This window comes from Rhinolophus ferrumequinum, chromosome 3, assembly GCF_004115265.2.
Source record: "Rhinolophus ferrumequinum isolate MPI-CBG mRhiFer1 chromosome 3, mRhiFer1_v1.p, whole genome shotgun sequence".
Lineage (NCBI taxonomy): Eukaryota > Metazoa > Chordata > Mammalia > Chiroptera > Rhinolophidae > Rhinolophus > Rhinolophus ferrumequinum.
The window spans coordinates 76,211,444-76,239,438 of NC_046286.1; the positions used below are offsets into that span (position 1 = coordinate 76,211,444).

Consider the following 27,995-nt stretch of genomic DNA (forward strand, 5'->3'; position numbering starts at 1 on the left):
GTTTTATAGCTATAGTTATTAAATTTTCTATAATTTAAAAGATACATTGATTATTACAATTTTTTAAGAAACAAAATGAATAGGTTCAAATATCATATCTTCTGTCTTTTAAATGAATTCACTTTTTAAAAACTAAGAATCAAACCATTTTATAACATCATATTTGTTTTGAACTCAACAATCAGTATAACTAGCTTTGAAGTGACCCCAGGTGTGACAAGATTTGAGAAACATTCATTCCAGTCTGCATTTGCAAATGTTATATAACTGACAATACTGAATGGCAGCAATGAACGATGTGTCAGCTTCTATTGACAAAAACCAAAAACAAGATATGAGATACTTTTGTTACCATATATATTTCTTTTATATATTTTATTTAAATATATAGTTCTTTATTCACATAAATGCTAATGTTTAAAAGTAAATCCTCTCCATTGTACTTTGCTTAAAAATGTTTTCTTTTGAAAATATTGACCTAATATTGGGGAGGTATGGTTTTAATTAATATTTTCCCTTAATATTACATTTCAGTGAACTTCACACATGACATTATCTAGAAATGTAGTTTCAGAGCATAAAGCAATTTTGTAAGGATTGAAATAAATTAAAAACCACTGGATCAAAGGAAATGCATTGCATCGTGGCTAGCAGCATCAAGAAATTCTGAATGATATGTCAAAAGAGTAAGATTTATTTCAATCTACAAAGGGATGATGAATGATGTTATGACCTATGGGACAGCCACCATAATTTGGAACATTAATAATGAATTCATAAAGGAAAGAAACCTGCAATAAACAGAAAACAGGTCAGCACTGACCTTCATATGATCTGTTCAGGCATCTGTCAGTTGAGGGCTCAGGGAGAAGTTAACCAAAGACATCCACTATCCCTACCTGCTACTCAGTTTATAGTATTGGCACAGGCTGTGGAGTTGATCAAGGCAGGGAGGTGGGACGGCCCCAGTGTGTAATGTGTGAGGCTGCCATGGGCATTCGTTTGTTTTCCAAGAGAGTACCTGTTGTTTCCATTGTACTCAAATGACATAAGCTTACAATTCTAATGAAGGAAACAATATTCCTTCCCCTTTCCATGCCTCTTGTAGAAGATGGCTGTTGGGGGAAGGAGGAGGCAAAACCTCAATTAATGAGTGAATTTTTATTTGATGGTATATACTTAGTCCCTGTGTTTACCAAACACAATTTGGACCATAAATACCATGAAATGGAATGGCTGTATTTCAAATTGTTCAAAAATAGAGATAGTTTTTAATGTTTGCATAATTCTGCATTGAGTGAGGAATAACATTGGAGAGTACTCTCCCTAGAGTGTATTTCTCTGCTCTTCTTACACATGTTCTTCTTTGTTAACCTACAGGTTATATATATATATATATATGATATATATGAGGGAAAGTCTGTCGGAAAATTATGGACAAGACAGTGCCACACTACTTAAATAGTAGTGGGACAACTGGAGTGGACAGAGAAAGAACTACCCTTAGGCGAATGACAAAACACAAACATAAACAAATGGGGCAATGGGGTATGGGTACAGACAAATTATATTCAATAACTTTCTACAATTGAAGGGAGACAATGTCTATGTACCGACATCTATTTATACTTAGAATTTGTGTTCAGACAACATGAAGTTACTGAGATCATCATTGTGGCAGTCTTCATATTGCAGGGAATGTCACTTCACATTTCCACATCAACAACTTTTAATGGAAACAGAATGCTGACTTTTACTCCCCTTCATGTGATTTACTTGAGAGCTGTTTCAGCTAATTTTTTTTTGCATATAAGAAAGACCTTTAGAATGTAACTCACAAAATGGAAAAAAGAGAAAAGAAAATGAATGTGGGTGGGGCAAGATTATATTAAATAAGCATTATAACTTTTAAAATATAATAAATGTGCATTCAAAAATAGCTCCATATTAGCAAAAAACTCTGCCCAAACCAGGCTTTTCTGCTGAGCTGACTTCTTAATATTGATTTTTATCAATGCTGGAATAGAAAATGAAAACAAAATCTCATACAAAAAATTCTACTCATGCATTAAAAAATGTATGCAATAAATTAAATATAAATTCTACCTTAGGGTTCTGGTAGGAAATCTTTCTAGTTTTGTTGTCATGATTTATGGATGGCCCCAGAATTGTTTTCATGAAATTACATTCTTTTACTAGATGGCTGACAATTTATTATTTTTCTATGCAGATAGGGCAGCAATAATTTAATGAGATTGGCTTAATTAGATCATCATAATCCATTGCTCTTCACAGCCATAGATTATGATTTAGATATTCTATGTCCCCCTCAGGAACATCGAGACACATCAAGCATTCTGTGTAGAAACAGGAACTCACATGGGTGGATTTGAAGACTGGGTTACTTGTAAATATGCCATAGAATGTATATACCTCAATCATTTAATCTTATATATCTAGCAAAAGGGAAAAAACCCTCAAAGAAGGAATTAGTTTGAGACCATACTTTGAAATAATAATATGCACCTTGATATCATTAAAACTAATAAAAAATGCTTCAAAGCAGAGTTTAAAATAAAATTAGAATAGAAAATAATATTGAAATTAGCATAAATAATGTCATTTTACTTTTGCAAAACTGTTTCTGGATAAAAAAAGTAATATAGTCATAAGTATAATCAAATTAGGACATAATTTTAAAATTCCATAATAACTCACTTCCTAATTATTAATCTAATTATATATGAATTTTAAAATACATTTAAATACTTAATGAAATATAAAAAATGATTGTATAAAACTGACTTCATTCTTTGGTTTGTGGGAAAGAAAGCAAGCGAAAACACCATACCAAAGGAAACCACAAGAATGAATAATATTATTAGAGAGTGAATAGCTAAAGAAGCACAAAACTCATGTAATTGGGTCTGAAATTACCAATTAAGAATTTTTAAAAAAATTTTAAGTGCAGGCAATAAAATATGCGAGTATATTCTTATCACTAAAATGTCTAGTGTAATACAGATATTTTAATATTTATCCCCACTTATGAAATGAGATAGAGTTTTTTTCTTTCAGGGTTGTTAAATCTATAGTTAGATTTCCCATTTCCTACCTATGAAACAACTATGCTAACTATTCGTTCTTGCATAAGCATGTGTTGAGGTGTGGTGTGGTGTGGTGTGGTGTGGTGTGTGTGTGTGTGTGTGTGTGTGTGTGTGTGTGTGTGTGTGTGTGCAGGTTGATATGAGTGTGTATTTCTGCATTAGAGTAGGATTTGTTGTTTAAAATACTGTTTGACTCCAATTAGGTTCAAGTTCAAATGACAGCGGAGGTAATCATAATGATTACCTCAAACATGACAAAAACACATTTATCATAAGTAAATCTGAGGTTTATTCTTTGATACTTTAGGAATCTGAGAATAACCCCATGCATAATTTCAGAATAATATTAATGTAGCTCAAAGTCAGAGCTACATAAGGTTAAAGAGCTCTCACTTCCCTTTATTACCACAGAAACAACAGGACAAACCAGAGTCATTTCCTCTTTTCAGAGTGAAAAAGCTTGAAGTGATAGAATTTCTAGAAACTATGGTATGTTGACCTATTTTGTAGCAATCTCATACTTGGTAGTCGTCAAAATCTACATCTCAGTCTAACGTTCAGGACTTGAGGGGAACTGGAAACACATTGGTATGAATTACATCCTGTTTTCTGAAACCCAAATAAAAATGTAGCACTACGTACAAGCTATTCAAGAATTTTAGCAAGGGATGGACCTTAGAAATCATCATGCATTTTGCCAATAGGCGATTACTATAGTGCCATGAATAGTGAAAATTATATTTGAACATTTGATAAAAAAACCCAAAAAACACTAAACTTTATTTAAGCTTTTAGTGTAGTTGCTACTTCTCTAACATCTCACGAAAACAGAAACCAGTAGAAGTGCATTTCGCCTAATGTATGATGCTTCTCTGAAGAGTGTTAAGCTTTTTTATTAAAGGCAAACTCCAAAGTTAACCTTATTAAGAGTATTTAGCAGATATCATAATCCAATTCAACTTTGGACACTCCAGTGAAAACTGTAAGCATTTACATGATTCCTGTTATATAATTCTCCGGTTTTAAAAATAACAAAATTTGAACATACCATCTTCATCAGTTTGAATAATCGTCTCTTCACTCTCCTTCCTTCCTTCTGGATTGGTTAGGATCATCTTGAGGCTGACGTTTGTATAAGGTGGCAGATGGTTCACAACATGCTGAGGGGCTTTGGGGTCCATGTCCAAACAGTCAGCCTTGCTTTCATTGTGACCACGGAAGTAATGGTAGCAGATAGTGACATTAAAGGTGTGGCAACGAGTAATGTTGTAACCCAAGGATTCCCAGTCCACAGCAATGCGCCTTGCCTGTATCTCGGCAATCTTTAAAGTCTTTGGGGTTCGCATAGGTTCTGAAAAATAAATGGAAGACACCCAGATAGCTGTCAACTTTACAGTGAACAATCTTGGAAAAATAAAACACTGAGCATGACAAAATTGTGTAAACCAAAGAAATCTGGAAGTCACCTTTTATGCTAATTTTCTTTATTTACTCATGATTTTATTCTTGAAGATTCTGCTGAGGGGCTACGATTTACCAATAGGAAAAGAAGTGAAATGTAAACTGCCAGCAATTCATAGTCCTCAGGAACATACTGGAAAATAAAATCCTGAAAATGTAGCCACAAAACCTTTGTAGTTGTTGCTGTTGTTACCACCAAATTCCCCATCTCTTCTTTTATCATATTGAGCAAGTGAATTAGCCCATATATCAAAATAGATAAGAGTCAACGTGTTCTGCGCTATGATTTGTCATGTCACCAAGCTATGCTGTACACTAATTAGTCTAATTGTAACACTAAGCCTCCACTTCCACAAAATGAGGCCGACATTAATGAACGCTTATTACTTCAGTAATGATGTTGTTCATCAAAGCAGAAAAATAGCTGAGAAAAATTGCAAGAACACATGTGGATATTCCCACTGTCTTTTATCCTTCTTGATGCCTTTCTATTTTTTTTTAAGAAACACTCAGGTCTGACAATCCATTCATTGTCACCCAGACCAAACTGGGGGGTGAATTTTCATTCAACTGGAAAATGACGGCAGAACTAAACACTCCAAAGTCTGGAGTCCATCCATCACTGCTTCCCAAGTGTATTCTTCCCTCATGCAAGACTAACTTTAATCATCTAACTTTATCAAAATAATTACTCTATGAAAGTCATGGTCATGGCAAAGTCTACACAGTCAACAAAACAATACACAGCACAAGTTTAATACATTGATTTGACAAGGAGATTAAAGTAAAGGCCAAGATCAAGGCTTTGTTGGGGCCTCCCATAACTCATTTCAGATACTTGATGCTGTTGCTAAATGGAAATCAGTAGGGGAAAAAAGAAGAAAAATAAGAACTACAAAAGAGCCAAATTTGGTATTTTTACAGATTTTGATTTCTGAGTTTAAAATATGAGTTACAAAAAAATAATCAGCTTGGTACACAGATGGCAAACCCAAAGTGGAATCCAGTTCAATGTATTTAATGTGTGATGGGAAATACCCTGTGGTGGCCATTTAATTAAAAACCTCAAAACTACAAAAATACATATACATGTACATGCAAATTAATCTTTGGTGGAATCTAATGCTTAGATTTCAAAAGCTGTCTGTCAGTCTTCAAATTGTTCACAGTATCGTCTCCTTATTTTATCACTTTTGTTGTCTGTTTTACCTTAAGTATTGTAAGCAAGCTGCAAGAAAGATGTGGCTCTCTAATCATTGAAAAAAATCTCTTTCTATGTCCAGCTCTGTGCTAACATTTCCCTTACCAGGCACAAGAGACACTTTTAGTTCAGTCTAGTTAGACTGAAAACAGTCTTCAGCACCACTGCCTGCCAGCTGACCAGGGGGTTACAGTTAGATTCATCCTAAGATTCCCAGATAAAAGTGATTTTGCTGCCTGCTAGGCAACAACCAGATACAATTTAGTGACCATTTTCAAGTTAGGTCATACTTTGTTCTAAAACTATCTAGAATGAGAAAGTAAGATTTCCCCCAAAAAATACCTGGAATATATGAATGAAAATTTTCCACACAGCAATGAAAGCAAATACCAATACACATTTATTCCTCTGTTTTGTTTTTAGATATAGTATTTAGGTAGTTGTTTTCATACTCTCCTCTTTTGAATCTGACATTTCCCCCTTTATGAATTTCTCTTTTTCTAAGACATCGCTTTCTCCCATCCATCTTTTCATTTTATCCCTCTATTCAGTTTGCACTTACCCTGCATTCTAATACAACTTTAAAATCATACCTAGAGAGCTTCCACAGAGAAGATAGAGTAGCTCTACATCATCAAATCTTACAATTCTAAGAGTTCACGAAAGATATATTCACTAAGTATAATGTAAAAAATACATAGGGTTCACTTGGAGTGAGGATTTTGATATTCTGTGTTTAAATGGTGGTTACATTGACAATGACATAACTTATATTAAAAACTCCCATTTAAAAATCAGAAAAAGAATAGCGTCATAAATCCTATACCTGGTGTGTAAACCACCATCATAATTTTAGCAACTAATACTTTATTAACTGATATAGATAAACAAAGAGTTATGGAAAGAAATAGTTTTCTAAGAGGCAAAGAATAATTCTACAAAGTCAATTTGGTATTTAAAATCTATATTTTTCCCAATGCCTTGAATAAATGCTGAAAATTATGCTGTTATTACTAAAATAGTGACTTAAAATATAATTTCACTGTAACGTAGGGGCATATTCAGAAACAAACACACAAATATATATACAGGTATACTCACATTTGTATGCATACATGTGTGTATACCGAGAGTGCCAGAATAATGTATACACATTTTATAAAAGGAAAAAAACTATTAAAATTGTATACTCAATATATACCGATTACAAAAGATTAATACAAGTCACGTTTGACTTCTGTAATTATAACAGGTGCTCAAAGTGGTTACCATCAGTGTCCAGACACTTCTAATTACAACGAACTACTGCTTGAGCAACATTGACCAAAGTGTCCACTTGTATGCATGTTTTTGGCACCCTTGGTACAAGCAAAATCTAGTCCTTTCCCATTCTACCCTTTAAATGGTGAATCTTAGTTCCTCTTGTTAAGTGCTCTGTGGACAGATGTACAACAAACTTTCATAAAGCTCCCCTTCATTCTTTCATTGCTGATAAATCCTAGGAAAACACTTATTAAATTAAAAAAAAAGCATATGCAATGAGAAATGTATTAACTAGTTTATCTTCCCTGCCCAGTGTTGACCAGCCAGGTTTACTAATTCCATTTCTTTTAAGTTTTAATCCATTTCCTAGTTATTATAGTGAAAAAGGCTACATGAAATCAAAATGAAATAAAAAGAAATGACAGAAAATTTACATATTAGATTTATGACCAGTGTTACATAATTAGCAGGTAAATAACGAAGTAACATATCATTGTCCTTACTTAACTGTAAATAGATCCAGCATGGGGTTTATGCCTGTAATAATTTATATGTTAAATATTTAGCTCAACTTACTAGGATAAAAAGAACTACTTAATAATTCTCTGAAGATTAAGAAAAATAAAGGTAACATGAACAGACAAAATCTGTTGAATTTGAGTTACTTTTCAACAGCAAGATGATTTAATAAGTGGTTCTAGATAACAGATAATAGGGAATTCAATATTTTGGTACTTGCTAAATAACACGTGACATGACAGGTCAATATCCTTGTCCTTTTGTAGTGATCATCTCTAGTTATTCTGAAAGAATTGCGAAAACAAAAGCTTTAGCAGCTACAAGAGAATCAAGGGCAGGGATCATATTTCCCTAGAATCAGTTTTTAATGATAAAACTTATTATCCGGCTGTCAGTCAGAAAAAATAGAAGATGTCCCAAAGCTCATGCCAAGAAAAAAAAGGAAGATCTTGTCAAAGATACACAAACTAAGAACACTCAAGCATGACAGGAGCTTCGTGCTCTTGGCTGCCTTTTCATCAGAAATCCTAGAAGCTGACTGCAACGCACAATTTCCATTTCTTTTATAAAAACAAACACAAGGAAAGTGAATTTTCTGATTGCCAGAGAAAATATTTGTGAGTGTAAAACCACCACAACAAAATAATAATTGAGATGAAATTTTTGAACAAAGGTGAATTAAAAAAAGTAAAAAGTAAAAAACAAACAAACAAACAAAAAAACATCGACATCCCTTAGGGGATGAAAAAACTTCAAGTCTTTGGAAGATATTGTCTTTTACTTTTCCCTCTTGATGCTTTGTATCTTTGCTTTACTTCTAGTAAGAATTGAGAATAACCAAGGTTTTACACTGCACATCCTTTCAGTCTTATAACATCATTAGTCTTGCCAAAAAAGATTTCATCTCTGCTCCCATGGGTCAATTTGAGTTAATGATAAGTTGGTGAGATGACTTGATTAGTACTGTAACACGAAGGAGCCTCAGGTCCAGGAATAATCACAAGCCAACTGTCAGCTCTTTTGGCTTTATGGCTGTGTTGCTGAAATGATATGCTTGGACTCAGGAGACATAGAGTGACGGGGGTGCATGGCTCACTCAGCAATCCTGCAGTCACAGTAATTATTGAGCCAGCAGCATCAGAACAATACTAAGCACATACTCAAATGAAAACAAAACAAGTCATCTTTACTGCTCTCAAGAGTCTCACTGAAGTTCATCAGATAATTCTAATAAACTTAACATTTGCATCCTCTCTACAATAATGTCAAGGAAATCAATTGGTTTTTAAAGAATAATACCCAAGTGACATGACAAAAAGACAAAGACAATTTTTTTTTCCCAAAAGATAAATCCTACTGAATGTCTTATCATGAAAACTGTTTCTCAAAATACGGGCAGTTCAAAATTTGGAGACCCTTTAATGTTTCTCACTTAAAATGTTTTATGTAATATTGACTGTGTTGGAAGAAACAATGCAATTACAATCGACGAATCCACTTTAATTTATCTTTAATATTGCATACCCCATTTATGTTTTATAATGTAAATAAAACTTTAAAAAAATAAACTATTCTCTATAGACAAATACCTACACTTGGGTGAGATGTAAAATAGAAAAAAAGGCAGTTTCTTAAATTATGAAAAAAAGAAGAGAATAATCTACTGTATAAATAAGCTTTTTAAATAAAAAGTAGCAAAACCATTAATCAGATGCAAAAAAGCAGAGTGATTTGTATATAATGCTAAAAAATATGGAAAACAACTCTTCATAATATACCATATATAAAAAAAGATGACTTTAGAGGAGCTATGTATAGCAATAACAAAACTTAAGAGAGGATTTTCAATGCCATCTTTATCCCTAAAAAGAAGATAAATGACCTACTTCTTAGGATGTCCTAAAAAACAAAGTAAATATTTTGTATGCCAAGCACAGTCATTGACCCATAGGATATGCCTGGAAAGTTTTCATTTCTGAACAATAAAACAAATAATTTTAATGTTTTAAGCTCAAGAACTAATGGAAATAGAACCGAAGAACCTAATTCTGTGTAGCAGTTACAATGATGGTTCCAATTCTTCACCTCTCCTTCTATTCACACTGCTTGCCGTGTGACTTTGCAATTCCTCCCACCCAAAAAGTGGTGTCTATTTCCTCATCCTTTGGTTTTGGGTTTGCCTTGTGATCTTGCTTTGGTCAACTGAATGAGGCAGAAAGTGATGACCTGCTAGTTCTCAGGCTGTATCTCCAAAAGTCCTTTACGCTCCTGCTTGCTCTTATACCTTCACCATCAATTCTAGAATATGAGATACATACAAAGCAGAGCTGAGTTGTCTTGGTTATACTACTAGCAAAGGTCAATCTAGATCAGTCAAAAGAGACTACGAGTAGATTTCTGACCCAGCCAAGATCATTACAGATTCCTAGTCCACCATTCCAGGAGTATAAGCAATACATGCTTGCTTTATACCCGTATGAGATTTTTGTGGCCAGTTGTTGCTCAATATTTTGATATAATCCCTATTCTTAACCTCCTCATTTATACATTACTTAATATTTGTGTGAAGATTATGTCAGTGATCACTCCATAGACCAATACTTTATAAATGCTATTTATCTATTAATAGATTGTGCTGAACCACTACCTGCTTATTTAGCATTATTTTTGTAATAACAGCAAACATTTATGAAGTGCTTCACAGTATGCCAGATACTGTGGCAGTACAGTATATACTTTAAAAAAAATGACTTTAAATGAATTTGGTTTTGTTTTATTTCTTATATGTTCCCGGAGGGCAGGTTCAGTCCGTTCTCTATGTTCCCATGACACTAATATATTAAATGTTGGATTAATAACTCTATGAGTGATAAGACATACCACTAATTTATTCAAAGCTATAATAATTGAGGTAGTAGTGTTTCACTACCCTACTCCATTGCTGCAACACAACAATTATTAAAAGTTTAATTATTTATATTAATATGACTTTGTAGGTGTATATAAAAGTGAATCTGCAATACAGTCTAAATTTATTTACTTTTGAATAGATAGGTCTGACAGAAAAAAATACATTCATGTATATAGTATATAAATCCCTGTAACACTGTTTAGATGCAGAAATAGTACACGTTTTCCTCAACTACATAACTCTCTTATAAATATCTTAGACATGTACTTGAATGAGCCACTCAATTCAAATCAGGAAAATTATTATAAAGTGTACTTAGTTAATGAAATGTTAAGAGGGCCCATTTTAAGCGAGGCTATCTTATAACATGACTTCCTGCCTCTCCTCCCTGCAACAACCAACCACAACTGCATTATGATCTTTTAAGCATACATGGCTAATTTTGCTCTTTACAAAGATTATGATTTTAATACATCAACCTATGTCCTTATTTCATCCCTTCTGGAAATATATTAAGTAGAATAATTTGCTTTTGGTCACATTTCTTAAGAAAGAAGAAAAAGTTCTAAATCATAATAGAAAAAAGCTACAGTATACAAAGTCCAAAACTGATAATGGCCATTGACGTACTTTAACATGCATTTGATTTTACAAAATGTGAGTGTCTGGTAACATGCTTGTTTCAGGGGAATGGAAAGATAAGGACTGCCAGGTTCATGAGTATTTGTATATTTCCTTTTCTGAAGCCACCATTTATTCAATGCTTTCATGCATGATTAACAGCTGGCAGATCCTTCACATGTAATCAATAGTTGTGCAGTTTTATATTAGGTTTAGAGATTAGACAGCCTTGATTATAAATTTTATCGATTTGTACAGCTTAGCTGCTGAAATCCTTGTACATTTTTCAGAGATTAAATTAAAAGGAGATATATGGCCTACACACACTAGAAATGCAAGTCTGATTATAAGGTGTGACCTCCTTGTACTCATTCCTCTAGGTGAATAAAAGCTATGTAGCAGACTAAAACATGAATCAGCGTGTCAACAAGCATCCAGCTGAGCGAGTAAATGCAGTGAAAATATGACAAAAAAAATTACAAAATCAAAAGGAAACTTCCTAAGACTGTAATTAATACAGGAGGCTTGAAAGGATTAATTGCTTCAGCTCATTTGTAAATTAGAAAATTGACAGAGATAAGAATGATGAACCCCTTAACTTCTACCTGAAAACTCTAAGCTTATATTAACACTGAAAATGCATGATCTCTTTTAAGATAAAGAAATGAGGACTTGTTTTAATTATTAGAAAAATATGATTATTTTGAAGTTAGTGAATAACCTAGTGACTATAAAATTAATAACTAAATCTATTTATGAATGTTCCCACCTTAAAAACTTTTAAAGCACTGCTATTTTATGTCCATTATTTTAAGGTCTGAGGATATCCAGAAAAAAAAAAAAAATAAGCATCCACACACTTATCCAACAGAAGGTGGAGTCCTAATGTTTATTATGGCTTTCTGAATATTATTTCACATTTGTTCCTTTGCATAGTTATCTTTCATTTTCTAATTATGTCCCAGATCTGCATAAGTTCTGCATAAGACAACTCATAAGGCAGAAATAAGTGAAAGGTGATTTATCTTGACATGTATTCTGAAGAATTAATTTCCTTACCTTTAAAAAGATATTCAATAATTAGGTTTACAGCATGGACTGCCTTGAACCAATCTATAGGATTATATACAATGTTCCAAAGCATTTTATATTGGCCTTGAAAGAAAATGGACTCCCCTTAAATTATATAAATAAAAAGTAATATATCTATCATTAAATACATTAAATACAAATAAATAATATGTATCATTAAATACATATCATTAAATATAAATAGATATTTGATAATATATTTTTATTAAAATCTACTAATATTTTCAAATGATTCCATATGAAAACATAGAATGATAACAACACATAAAAATGACAACTTAGAAGATTGCTTTTCTTTGTTTCACAAATAAGTTCTAGTAAGGCTACATTTTAAAGTATTATGTAGAAGTTCCTATTTTCTATATATATAGACAGAAGAACAGTGAACGATGAGAAGTGTATAAAAGTATAAAAGCACTGAGGAATTACTTTATGCTTGTTCTGTACATAAGCCGCTTTAATAATCACATTCTATATCCAAATCTATATGACTAGTTTCAACCCATCTCTTGAATTCTGGTTCTGAATTTCAAACTGCCTTACAAGATTTCCATCTGGATGCTCAAGTACGATATGTTCAAAACCAATTTATCATCTTTCTTTCATAAATGCCTCATTCTAACCTTCCTGCTACTATTAAAGGCTTTAGTCCCCAGACTAAAAATGTCACAATATCATTGGCTCCTCTGATCCTCAGATAACCCCTATCAGTTATCAAATCTAATATTTAGTACATCATTTAATAAGCTCTATAGCATTTCATCCCTCTCTTTAATCCAGGACCCAGTTTTCTCTCACCAGAACTATTAGAAATCCTTGCTACTAACAGTACTTTCCAGTACTTTCTTCACCTAGAGTTTCCAAAATGCAATCCTAATTACATAATTTGTCCATTCAAAACATGGTTGGAGGTTTTCTAGGCTAACTAAACACAGTGAAAACCACTTGTCTTAGCTTAGAACCCAAATATCTCCTGACACACAGTGCATAGAAGCACCTCCTAATACAACTTTATCTCATAAGAGGTCTGACAATTAAGTTTGTGAACTTGTTGCAATGATGTTGCTAACCTTTTTTTGATCAGGGGATTATTCATTATGAATTTGTACAAACTGGACAAACAGTTAACCAAATTTCTATTTGGAGGTGCTGAAAAAGCTGCGCGAGAAAGTTAGACGACCTGAACTTTTCGCCAACAATTGATGGTTCTTGCATCACAACCATGCACCAGCTCACATGGCACTGTTTGTGAGGGAGTTTTTAGCCAGTAAACAAATAACTGTATTGGCACACCTTCCCTACTCACCTGATCTGGCCCCCAATGACTTCTTTCTTTACCCAAAGATAAAGGAAATATTGAAAGGAGACATTTGATGACATTCAGGACATCAAGGGTAATACAGTGATAGCTCTGATGGCCATTCCAGAAAAAAAAGAGTTCCAAAATTGCTTTGAAGGGTGGACTAGGCGCTGGTGTCGGTGCACAGTATCCTAAGGGCAGTACTTCGAAGGTGACCGTAGTGATATTCAGCAATGAGGTATGTAGCACTTTTTCTAGGATAAGTTCGCAAACTTATTTGTCCAACTTTTTATGCTTTTTCCACTGCCCTACACTCTAGCCAATCCACTCATCAGATATAAAAGCTACTGCAGAACTGCCCCACAGGTACTATTGCCCATTTCATTCCATCTGCTTAGAATATCTTCCCCTTGTAGATCTCCTGATTGAAGCACTTCATTGTCCAGTTAAAACTATATTAGCTTCCCAGTGAAAGCTGACCTAGGAAGTCTGACAAAGTGATAAGTGATATTTAATTGTCAGAGACTCTTATCTATACCTTTATTAAGGCATTTAATGAATAGTATCTTCCATTCATTTTATGTGTCTTTTTATGTGCTCAGGGCTCTTATATTACTATACAAACTTGGAAAAAGAAGCTATGCTCTATATAAATTGTACATGTAAAATGGAACTTGAATGATGCTCAACAAATGTTAAAATAATCAGTTAATACGTTTGTAATATGTAGCTAATTTTCAAAACATAGGATGAGTTCCCAAGTCAGTTCCTCCTAGAACAGTTAACTTCAACAAATATTTAGCAAATAAATACAAATAGGCCAGATGAGTTGCTTAGGATAAAAAAATAAAAGACATGACTCCTTTATGTGCACAACTCACAATATGGTGAATGCACAGGCCCACACGCAAGTAAATTGTACTTTAATGTGGTAGAAACAAAGCACTATTGGACCAAAGGGGTAAATGAAATTCAAAAACTCTTGTGATAGGAACAATATGTTGTTTCACCAATTTGAATTTGATATTCAAATTGCCTATCAAACATCTCAACTTGGTTGTCTAATGGGTATCTCAAACAAAATCTTCAAAATGGAAGAAATGTTATTTTATAGCCTATTCCTACAGCAGCCTTCCCAAACTCAGTAAAATTAACTCCCTTAGTCTAGTCACCCAGGTCAAAAACTTTGGAGTCATCCAAAGGCTTTCCATCATCTTACACCTCACATCCATTTCGTCATCACTTCCGTCCATTCTCTCTGCAACATAAGATTAAAGTCTGATCACTTATCCCTACTTCCACCATTGCTATTTCTTTGCTCTTAGCCACTATTACCTGGGGCTGCAAATAACTGTCTCCAAACTAAACTGGAATAAACGCCTGTTTCCTCTTTTTCCCCTTTCACAGATGTCAGAGGGACCCTGGAAACCTCTCCAGTGACTGCCCACCTAAGTTAGAGCGAAAGTGAAAGTCATCACAATAGGTTGCCAGGTCCTGCACACTGTACTACCTGCCTCCCACCTCACTCTGCCTTGCCTCATCTCCCATTACCTCAGCCTCACTCACTCCACTCAGCTATGGAAGGAATAGTCTTGCCTCAGGCAGGGCCTTTGCACTGGCTCTTCTCTTTGCCTAGAACGTCTCCCAGATATCCACCTGTCTTACTCCCTCTCCTGCTTTGGAGCTTTATTCAAATGTCACCTTCTCAGTGAAGCTTTCTTTGACCATCCTATTTAAATGCCGCTATCTGTTCACTTGTTTCATTTTTCTCCCTAGCACTATAGCCATCTAATATCATTGGTATCTTACTTATTTCTCTTTATTATTTCCTGTCTTCTCATACTCAAATGCTTGGTACACACTGTTCAGTAAATATTTGTATTCACAAATGAATGAACGCACATATGAATAATGAATGGCTGTATTTCTGCAGTCTGGGAGTTCCTGGCACATAATGAATGAGCTACAAATTTTGGGTGACTGAAGGTTATATTTTATAACAGAAAAGCCACCATTAATATCCTATGTCTAAATTTAGTGATAAAATGAAACTAAATGACTGACTATATCTATCATCTAGAAATAGTCTTAACATGCTTAATGCTTAAGAAGCAAAATAAAGATTTCTCTTCAAGAGAGAGAGAAAAAAAGTCAAATTACTAGAAGAAATTAATGCAAAAGCATGGAAAATGTTATGTTAGACCTTTGAAGGTGCAAGAATCTCTGAGAGAGGAAGTATACACTGAATGTTAGAAATTTGAAATTTAAAATTTACTTTAAATTTTTTTATCTATTGTGAATATCAAGCTAGATTAATGACATTCATTTTGACTGGCTTTTATTGTTTTTTGATCTTTGAAGTATTTTTTTCTTATTTTCTCAACTAGATTGCAAGTTTCTCCAGAGTAAGGCACATGTTTACTACTTCACTTACTTCTTATTTCATGCGAAGCATAGAGTAAGAAAGTGGTGAATATATTAACTTAAAGCAATTTTATCCTAAAGCAGTTGTTATAAAATTTAAGGGCTTTGAACATAAAATATCAAAATAAACCTCATCAAGATGGGGGCCGGGGGGAAATATCCTTGAAGTCAATATCTGTTATTTTTCAAAGCATAGGAAGAATAGACTTTTGGTATCTTAGATTATTTGATATTCCAGCTTAAAAATCAGACGTGCTGTATAAATTGTTTAATTTATAAACCATTGATTTTGTTTTAGGTTACAATGTAGAACAGATGTCATTAAACACATATTAAACTTCCTTTTCATTCACATGGGGATGTAAGAATTAGTTCTTTAACTAGAGCCTGCATCAGTACTGTTTCCTATGAATTTACAGTCAATCGTGCTCTCTGATTTCCAAGGTCAAGTCCCTTTGGGCATGGCTTTTATCTATACTGGCATGTTTGTTATAGTGGCCTAGAACAAGTTCCTCAAGAAAATTTCCTGGCCTCTGTGTATTTCTATATGTGGTATATGCCTTAAATTACTGACTGTAGCTCTAATACGAGGGCAGAGACCATTGTTTGTGAAAATATATAAGTATATTAAATAGGTTAATAGGCTGTGGAATTGGACTTCTGGTTACATAAGTGCAAGTTACTTAATTAACACCTATATGCATCATCCCCAAATCCATGAAATGAGGGGAAAATAATATCTACAAGGATTATAATAAAGATAAAATAAGATATTATATGAAAAGAAATTAGAAAAATACCTGGCACATTTGATGAGTAAAATGTGTCTGTTAACTTTATTATAATTATAGTATATATTAGTGGTCTAGTAGCATTATCACTTACAAGAATAAAATCCTTGAAATGTATGGAAAGGGTTCTCCCCCCAAACTCCATTGCATGTCAACGGTGGCTATTTATCCATCCTCTACTCCTTATGCAGAAAGTAAAAGCATTCATTTATAATTTTCAAAATGTCAACTTAAATAATCTTTGAAAAAAACAAAGCATGGTTGCTGGATTACTATACCCCTTTTCTGATACTTGAAGAATACGTATGCGAGTTACTAGGGAAAAATCTAACTTGAAATAAAAACAGCACTATAACAGAAACCTAACAAACAAAAACTTTACAAAAGGAATAGATAATGCAGCTGAGCATAAAGCTTTTCAGCTAAACTGAATCCCTTGAGTCTACTGACTCATTTACATGTGTGAATGCAAATTCCTTTTCTCTACAAGTGAAGTTTTCAATGTATCATTAAACATCAGTACTGGAATTTTCAAGAATTCTTGCTCTGAATGTAAAGCTATAGGGAGATTGAAAGGTTTTGTTGTTTATGTATATTCACATATGAATGACTGCTCAAGGACATATCCAGAAACTAAAGGTCATAATCAAACTGTAGTTACTTATAATTTTCTAATATACTCTAATGTTTTCTTAGAACTTTTAATATGTCTTTTGCAAATGTAGAAAAAAAAAAAGAATTTGGTAGGTCAAATGACCTGAGCACCAAACAAATGATACTTTACTTGTGAATTCTTTAAAATTGGATTTGTCTGAAATTATAATGATTTGTCTTCCATATAGTACAGTATATCCAGACATCTACCAATAAATCTTCATAAATAGACAAAATTTAATAATTCAATTAACTACACGTCAATTAAGATTACTTATTCTTCACTGGCATGTAGGTCCATAAGTAGAGGTCCTTAATAAAATCATTATAATCTAGTATTCAAAATTGAAGTATGTCAGTTCCATCATATTTTCTTTCATTTATATACTCTGAGAATGCATTTTCTACAGTAACTCATCAAGAAATGAAGTACATCAGAAATACATATTTTGAAAACATTTTGAAACATTTTTCTTACAGCATTCACAGTTGGATTATTGTAACTATTTTTGGAATCCGTTTTAAAACAATCATCCATACTTTCCTGACATATCAAAAACTGTATATTGAAAACATTAATAGAAACAATTGTTAAAGCTCATTATTATGGCTGTGGTTTTTGATGTCATTCTCTTGGTAAATTTAATATTCTCTAATTTAAATATTTGTTAGGCTCTTAGAATGTCTTCTTCAGTCCAAGGAGACTGCATTTTGTGAAGATAAGACTTGTCATATTTTTGTATTCATCCTTAATTCAAGCATAATATCAAACAGATGCTTATTTATAGTTAAACTATTGAATGAATAAATAACTTCAATAATTCTCAGTAAATGAAAACATTAAATCTGTTTTATTTCAAGTCAATCATCTCATCTTTTGATTGATGTCCCTTGAGTGAGCAGAACCATGCATCATGTCTTCCACCCCAAAGTACCACAATGCACAAAATGATGGGGGAATAAGTAGTATTTATTCAATGTCTTTAAACATTAGTTATGTTCAGGTAGAAATATAAATTAAAAAATCAAAGTTTTTTTAATCAAAAATTGAAACAAAAAATAAAAGTGTTAATAGTACATCATGCCTTATTAAAGTTACATGCCTACTATTTCATCATAGGTCTTCTTAAAATATAATTAAAATATCTATGTTAAATAATAATACTTGTGACAATTTGGAAAATGAGGATTTTCAAACTTCTCCAATGGAAGGCCTGATTCCCTCACTGTGGCTTTGCATCACTGGATGAGGACTCACATTGAGAAGATAATTAAGATGGGACCTCCTGCTGAGCAAGACAGTGGACCCTTTTGTGGCAACAAGGCAAAAATCCTACAGCAAGAGGCCCCTGTTTTCTCTTTGACATAATAGTATTTCTTTTCATTTATCAATCATCTCATCATTTGTAACTTTCTTTTAATTTGACATGGATCTGAAAGTGATCTCTCTGATGCTTCATTTGTCACTAGGCCATGCCAAAACCAAACCAAACCAAAGCCCTAAATAGGAACACCCCTAAAGCCCTAAATATGAACACCTCTACACCCCCAAATCCACTTATTTCAGTCACAATTAGTTGTTCCTCAGCACATTCAATATTGTTTTAATGCCAATATTGGATTTCTTAAAAAAAAAAAAGCAAGTTTATTTTTTCTTCTATATGATACTGAAATAACAAGCTATTTTAGTTATTTTAGTGAAAAAAAACTTAGCTGAAATAATTAGATTTTGTCAATAAAATAAAAATGAAACAATTTTTTTTAACTTTTTGAGGTGATGTATTACCCCCAAAAATTTTATAAAAGATGAAACTGAGATGAGTAGGGGGTCGAGTAACTAACTTACTGATGGTTCAGACAGAATTCATATTGAATTTTGGCAGATTCAAAAACAATAGTTTCAAAATGAATATTACAAAACCTAGAAAATGTAAGTAATGATTATATATATAAAGTTTTCCACAGAAAAAGATTAAAATTGAGTAGAACACTTTTAGAAATGCAAAACATTAGGTTTGTGCAAAAGTAATAGCAGCTTTTGCAATTATTTTTAACCTTTTAAACCACAATTACTTTTGCACCAACCTAATAGCTACTATATGCTAGTAGTTACATTTAATGTATGGTGTTATGACCATAGCTCTTTAACATCAGAGTATATAAATCCAAATGAACAGCCACATCAGCCTTCTAAATGAGCTCCATCCTTCCCTTCCTTGACCATTTTCAAGTTTCAGAAGTTTGAAATGTAAAATAATTATGATTTTTCAATGGAATCCAGTTACATTCTGATTGTTACATTATAATGGGGCAAACCTCACATAAAGACTTTGTTGCCTCATCTAACTTTTTTTCAAGCTGTGCATGCTATTATTTACACATGTTAAATTTGCTTTTATAATTGTTACTTTTCTGTTGCTCAATGGAAACAATTAAAAATGTATCAATGAGTCAGAATTGATTCATCAAAGTATAAAAACCAATGACAAACAAATCCAGGTCCCTAACATAAAGAATGAGCAAGAGTCAAATTTCAAAATATAATGGGAATCTCTTTATGCGAGGCCAAGTAGTGATAAAACGGCCCCCTGCACCTCTTCAGTACTTGAAACTTGGATTTTCATCCATCTCTAGATCTCATTGTACTCTCTGTGATAAAATATTGCCAAATAGTAGCTTACACCGATTGACACGTTCTCATCATTTTCTAAACAAGCTCAGTAACTTCTATGGTAAACAAAACAAGTTTTCACAAAATGAGAGCAAAATATTTTCCATGATGAAATTGTTAATTGTATTCATCAAAGATGAGAAGGGACCAAATGCAGACTTCTAATTTATTCTCCTGGAGGCAAAAGCAAGTACATCCACACTCTTTGTGAGAGGCTTGTATTGTCATTGAGAAAATTAATAATAAATAGTATCTCTTAAAAAAATCAGTAAAAGCTATTGGCAAAAATGTCTACATCAATGAACACTGCTAGACATTGCATAATGTCAACATGGAGGAGCCATGCAATGGAGAAGAACAATGCCTGTCTCTTGGAAGTGTTTCATTTAACAGTTGAATAAGCCACTGATGTGCAGAGGATATGCTATTGAAGGATATGTAGCATAAATTGAGGGCACAATGCTCCATAAATTTTGGTACCAGTCATTCCTTAAAACCAGGGCTACATACAGATACAGGAACAGGCAATGGATTCAACACTAGCTGAACAGAGCTATGTATACAGGGGGCAAAGTTAGCACTTTGAAAAGATAGTTAAATAAAACTCAATGTCAATATAGGTATTATATTCATTGAGAGTAGCCAAGAGTCAAGAATAATGCTACCTGATCTTGATTCAGTGTTGAAGGAAACAAAACTGTGGATATAATCACCTTGTATTCCCCATGTATTCAGTGAAGAAATGGGTAGTGAATAAAAGTCTGCCTTGCCATAATGAAATATGCTGACTATTGAAGGAAAATAAATTCACGAGTCTCTAAAATAAAGGATGTGAAAAACACTTTTCTTCCTGACACTGACCATGCAATTAAAGACCACGTCAATGATTTTAAGTGGCATGCCTAAATAACCCATTCTCAGCAACACATTCTATTTGTTAAACAGTCTAAACCTATCACATCAGGGCCAAAATATCACCGTATTTAATTCTGAGGATCAGAAAGAATCCTTAAGATGACTGAATAGCAATACAAATGACACAGTTACTACAATATTAATATAATTCAACACATAATGGTTTTCTATATTTTTAGAAAAAGACAATGAATAGTGTCCTGTTGGTAGATATATTAAAAAATTATATCCAATGCTGCAACAAAACATGAAAAAAATAATTTCTAGACCTGAATTTTTTAAAAAAAAGAGTATATTAAAGTCAATCTGTCATCATGTCCTAATATAAACATTTAACCCTCTAGGTTCTGAGAAGGATGTGCTTGCTAACTTAGACTCTTGACAGTTTGATAAAAGTATGTTCCAATAACATATCAATTCATTGTTTCTGGTTCCATATTATATTCAAACATCCAGAACTGACAGTCATCAAATACTTGCTAGAGATCATTCCCAATGACTTATACTTATGAGTCAGTGCTTACTAAATCAGAAGAAATAAGAAAAAGATAAAGGCAGACTGGATCTAAAACTTAACGTGCTCCTCAGAATATTCAACTTAAATCTACATACAAATCACAATGAAAACAGCAATTAATGACAGTTTTCTGATACGAAACAAATATCACTCCATTTAAAATGTTATTTTACTTTTACTTAAAAATTTAATTAGATTTTTTTGAGGGGTGTTAAGTTATATGAATTCATGTATATGTGGAATCTAAAACAAAAACAAATAATAAACAAAATAGAAACAAACTCATAGATACAAAGACCATTTTGATGGTTGTCAGATGAGAGGAGTGTTGGGGAAATGGGTGAAAAAGGGGAAGGGAATAAGATGTACGAATTGCCAGTTACAAAAACAGCCATAGGAATGGAAAGTACAGCATGAGGAATACTGTCAGTAATAGTGTAAAAACGATCTATGGTGTCAGATGGGTACTAGACCTATCACGGTGATCACTAAGTTACATAAATATCTAATCACTATGTCACTATGTAGTACACCTGATACTAATATTGCATGTCAACTGTAATTGAAAAATAAAAAAAAGTACGTGTATTAAAAAAAAATTACCTATAACTGTGTTTTCCCAAGTCGCATTAAACTCCCTTTCATCATTTGTAGATAACAAAGTTATGAATAACACTGACCTGTTGAATAAAGTTCAAATTTTTTAGTAAAGTATATAATGTCCTCATTGATCCAGGCTCTGCTTACCTCTCCGCTGTCTGCTCACCACTATCTCCCGCTTCATATTTGGAATACCAAACTATCTATAGTTCCCCCTATCCACATGCGTTTTGCTTACCTCTATAATTCTGTTTTCGCTTTTTCCTCTGATATAATATACTTCCCTCTCTGATAGCCCCTTCCTCATTCAACCATTTTATCTGGCTAACTCCTCCTAGCCACCTTTAATATCACCTAGCTTAAATGTTCCCCAGGAATCCTACCTGATCCCACATTTCCTCCTTGCTCAGTAGGATATGTTTATAATGCTTTTTGATACTAACGTCATGAAACTTATACTTTTAAGTTCTCAGTTTATATGCTTATCTCCACTACCGGGCTGTGAGCATGTCTATCTTCTTTTTCATTTTTATATGTCCAGAATCTAGCAGAATATCTAACCCATAGTAGGTATATCCATACATGACTTTTGATTGAATGAATGTTCAACTTCACCTGTGAGGATAGAGAAGATGGTGTTGGTGAAGCTTTTATAGCTTTAACAAATTTTTTCTTGTAATCACTACTCTCAATATCCATGTATGAGCATAGTGAAATTAATTTTGAACCAGACAGTTGGTTATAAGGGGTAGTTACAGATTTGTTTAATAAAGCAATTACTTTTCTGCCATAAGAAAAGATGAAAAAGTGCCATTTGCGACAACATGGATGGAACTTGAGATTATTATGCTAAGCGAAATAAGTCAGACAGAAAAAGTCAAGAACCATATGATTTCACTGATATGTGGGATATAAAACTGAAAACAAGACAAATAAATGAAACAAAAACTCATAGACACACACACTAGTGTAGTGGTTACCAGAGAGTAAGGGGGGAGGGGGGTGGTAATGAGGGTAAAGGGGATCAAATAGATGGTGATGGAAAGAGTGGGTGATGAACACACAACGTGATATATAGATGATGTATTACAGAATTGTACACCTGAAACCTATGTAACTTTACTAACCATTGTTACCCCAATAAACTTTAATTTAAAAAAAAATTACTTTTAGAAATTGACTTTAACTTAGTATGCAAACTTTTTAATATGACATTCTTAATTTGTATTTTATTGCAATGACACCAAGTCCTTGATTTCTGTATTTAGTTTGGTTCACACTGAAGATAAATCTGATGAAGAGAATGGGGTAAACATGCAAAAATAACTGCACTCAAGACTAGTATATATGATAGCTCATTGAGGTGTATAATATAACTTTCTTGGATGAAAACACATTAAAAAGAAAACCAAGATATTGAAGAATTAGTACTTTTATACTAATATAAGATTTTGGCATTACATCTTATGACCGAGAGAACATATTTTAGTAAATTATAATGATTTTTCATTGGCATAGAAAAGGGAAACCATTTGTTTATGAAAAATATGTTACACTACAGGCATATGACAGTGTCAACATGAAAATAAGTATATTACAGGTTGAGAGCACTGGGAGAGTTCTCGACAGGTTATCTGGGCTGGTAATTCCCCAGCTTTGGCAAGATCATTTTCAAAACACAGCAGACAAATGCTTCCGCGTACTTAAAAAAATACCTCTAGGGGAAGAGGAGTCAGAATCTCCCTTAATAATTTACTAAGCCTCTTTAAAACATAGTACCTAAATATAGTTTTTAGCACATAGAGTTCAGAGGCCATATTCCCTTGCTTTCACTTTAGTGTGTTAGAATAGCCTAATCCACTGGGCAAATGCCGTTTGATTTCTTACAGGGAACTCAAACTCATGTCAGTAACTGAACTCATCATGTTCTTTCCTTATCTCCCTTTCTGAAACATTGTTTCTTCCTCCTAACAGTTACTTACCCTCTTACTCAAACCCAAGCGTCACCCTGAACATACTAGGTTTTCTCCCTCTTCCATACACTTGAAAAATCAAAGCCCAAATCTTCATAACTTCCTAGTCTAAGAACAGTAAAATAGACTCCTAACTAACCACCTTACCTCCTGAATTCTCTCTGACTTCCCCTTGTTTCTAATTAAACAGGAAAATCCTCTCAGTACCATAGTTACACAAAGATAGACCCCAAAAATGTAGCTGTGGTATTGTTCCATTTAACTACACCCAGATACAATGCACACGTACACACAGGAAAAAATATTTTTTCTATTGTATCAACAAAATGGAAATGTTAATACTTGTCGTATAATAGCCCTCAAGGTTGATATATGGTTATAACATGGGATCATATGAAAGGGTTTTGAAAAAGTGTACGTCTAAGAGTATATTTATTAGTTTTATGCTTAGAATTAAAAATCTATATGTTCACATGCTCTTATATTGGACAAGTGTTACCTTAAAGATACCACAGGTCGGAAATAATTGAATTTCCTATGCAATGCACATCCTTTTTAGCTCTTCTATCATTAATGCCTACTAGTCACACACTTAAAATTGTATTTTTTATTGTGAAAACAAATACATAGCATGGTATACCGTCATAAGTAATTGATTATGCAATACTGTTGAAAGGAGTGTGATATTTTAGTTGCACAGATTTTCAAGCTTTACAAGGAAGAATCTCTAATAAGTCTGACTGCATTAGCTACAGAAATAGGTAAGTCCCAAAGATGATACTCTATAATTTGCTATACTTACGTCCTGCAGCTTTCTGTATTTAACTCTCCAGCCTAATTTATTTATATTAATTAAGATGTACACAACTTTTTTAAAAAGGTTCTCCAGTTTTCAGAATAAAAGCATTCGTATTGTACTAAAGATTCTTGTATTTTCATAATTAAGCTATCTATCTGTGATTGAGTATATGTGACCCAAGAGCCAGAAAATTCACAAACTCCACATGGAGGCTGCCTCCGTATGGAAAGTAGTAGCAATCAAGCATCATCCAAAGGTTGTTTTTGATTACAACATCATCGGTGAACAATGATGACTTTAATAAATAATAGTCATCATGACCCACAATTCAAAATAACTCCATTTATTCTTCTATTCATCAGGCTTTTCAGTAAAGGTATCTATGACTTGATTTGCATCAAAAAGCAATAAATCAAGGTCACCATGGGCTTCTTGGTGGTGTGTCTGTGCTGCACAAATACCGTGGCACTAGTGTGGGCTATCCCATCCCAATTTGGGAAGAAACTGTGCATGAGAAGTAAAACAAAACAAACAGTTCTGCTCTGAATAAAATTTGGCATGTATGTTGGTATACATATGTATTTTTTCTCTCATATGGAGACTTCTTTTGATGAATATAGGATATAGAATTCAGAAAAGCAAGAAGAAAGCTGAACTACACATCACTTATTCTCTTATATTAACAATAAAGCTTGAAAAGTTTGCACCCTATTTCCTTTTATCCATTTGCATGCAAAAAAAGGCAGCCAAAAGTTTGGAATGGACTCTTTTGATTTTTATGTTTATAATGACCTTCTATGAATATTTTCTTAAAGACACTTTTTCTTTTAGCTGTGTTCTTAATCTTTGCCTGTCTTTACTATGATAAATTAAATGATGACATTGGCAAAACTTTTCCAGCTCCTCTGCTAAATCATTAGCAAATTTAATATCATCAGTCCTAAAATTGATCCTGAGAGCACCCCCTATTAACCTCTTTCCACTTGAGAAATCAGTCACTTATTTCTGGGCATGCTTTGTATCCATTCTACAGTTTTAAATCTGAGAAGGAGATGTTCCTGTGACTCCTTGGTCCTCAGCTTTCCTTAGCTTTGTTTTGTAAAGAACTTGATCAGAAGTTCAGAACCACAGTAGCATCCCCTTCCCCATACATGACTTTTGCCCATATTGGATTTCTCTCAGAAAAGGATCTATTCAGTCTTGAAGAGAATCGTCAGAAACACTATTTAAATGCTCTGATAGTACAAATCAACTGGTTTGAAAAAGCCAGGCAAGCAAATTAGAGGGACATGAGTAAATTTAAATTTCACCCATCTGCTAGACTAATGCATAATCTATTAATTAAGTGAAATTTACTATCCTAGTAAATCATTCTTATATGGGCTTGAGTCCAGTAATAAAATCAAACTTAAACAAATAAAAACAAACTTTAAAATGTTTTAACATGAAAACATAACTAAAAAAAATTACAAGCCATGGATCTGTTAAAAACAAAACCAAAATCTTATACTTTTCATTATCATTCCTTTAAATTAAATTTTCAAAGGTTAAAATCACACTGTGTTTTAGATACATTATTAATAACATATCAACTTTATTTTCCTAATGAAGAATTTAAAGTTTTCTAAAATATAAAAGGTTTTGAATATTTGCCTTACCTTCCTGATGAAAAAACATTTCATAAACTTTCTTAGGTTTATTGAAAAAATCCAGAACTATATAATAGTGGCTTGAAAATATTTTCTCAAAGCATGTATTTCAAATAGTGCTGCTGACTTTGGCAGTTATTTCCAGGAACAAGCAAAATCTCTCTATGAGAAAATGATAGCTAGAAAATTCAATTTACTCAAGGACCAAATTGACTTTATCCCAAAAGAGGAAGACCTCCGTTTTACATAGGTTTCTCAATCATGATGTTTTCCTGTTGCCATATTAAATTCACAACACCATGATGAGCTGAAGCATAATGGAAAATCAGTAACTACAATGCTCATGAGTCTAACTTCTGATATATTTATGCTAGACATTCCCTACTTTCAACTGAACTGACTGATGTATTTCAAAAATTAATTAATGACTGCATTTAGTAAGCAATAACTCTAGACCAGGCACTTAATTAAGTGCTTTACATGTCATTTCCTTTAATTCAAAACACAACAATATAAAATTGCTCATATTTTTATTTCCATTGTAGAAATAAGGTTAAATATTTTGTCCAAGGGAACAGGAGTACAAAAATCTGACTATTGGAAATTACAATCCAATGAAATCTGAAAAATATTTTAACTAAATTAAATGTTCTTACCTAATTTACCAGGGAATTTTCAGTTGTATAATATTTTTTTCTCATTATACAATTTTAGACAATCTTACTTTTAAGAACAACTACCATTATTTTTTGTTGCATACCAATTCTAGTCCTCTTCTATGCAAATCTCTTCTTATTATGTGGTTAAAAATTGAGATTATATTCCCAATAATGATTTTGGTATTTTGCTCTTAATATTAAGGAATATTTGAAAATATTTTTCTTAAAGGTTTTCTATGTGGAAGTCTGTTTGTTTGTTTGTTTGTTTGTTTTTATAACAATTCCCAGCTCAGGAACTTCTGAGCTATTTCCAATTTAAAGCAAGAGTGTCATTGAACATAAATCTTTATCTCAATTTCAGATAATTTCTTTTGAATACAGTAATTCCAGTCTTCAAAATCTATCAAAAAGACACTGGATAAACATTGCCTGGTGGGTGGAATGAAACTTTTTTAAGGCAAATGCATTACCAAACTCATAACCTAGAAACCAGGTAAGAGTGGAGGATATGCTAATGGTTGTACTTTATAGATATAATACTTGTGTAAAAGTTATTTACTAATTGAACATTCCCCATAATCAAGACAGAAAAGTATAATATCCTTTCCTACACAAGAGAAAGGTAAAAATTAAAAGATCAGGTTTGTTATAAAACAACTTAGACAGCAGATATCAAAACCTGCTTTTTAGTTTTTGTTTGTTTGTTTTGTTTTTAAGGATTTAACACATACTTGATCGCAACTCTTAACATAGGGAATGTAATGCTAAAGAAAAATTATGACATTTCAATAAATTGATAATAATTATATGACTGAAAATAAGACTTTTCATTTAATAATCTGACTCTGTATATTAGTTGGACAAATTA

At 32.9% G+C, this 27,995-nt stretch overlaps 1 protein-coding gene across 5 annotated transcripts in view; it reads right to left on the bottom strand.

The window, feature by feature from the left end:
- Nucleotides 1-27,995, bottom strand: part of PTPRK (protein tyrosine phosphatase receptor type K) — a 505,641-nt gene that overhangs the window by 104,224 nt on the left and 373,422 nt on the right. For all 5 annotated transcript variants that reach the window (XM_033098859.1, XM_033098824.1, XM_033098848.1 and 2 more), the window contains exon 8: nucleotides 4,156-4,458. In XM_033098859.1, the coding sequence (XP_032954750.1) occupies nucleotides 4,156-4,458 (303 nt within the window). The remainder of the gene's footprint in view (nucleotides 1-4,155; nucleotides 4,459-27,995) is intronic.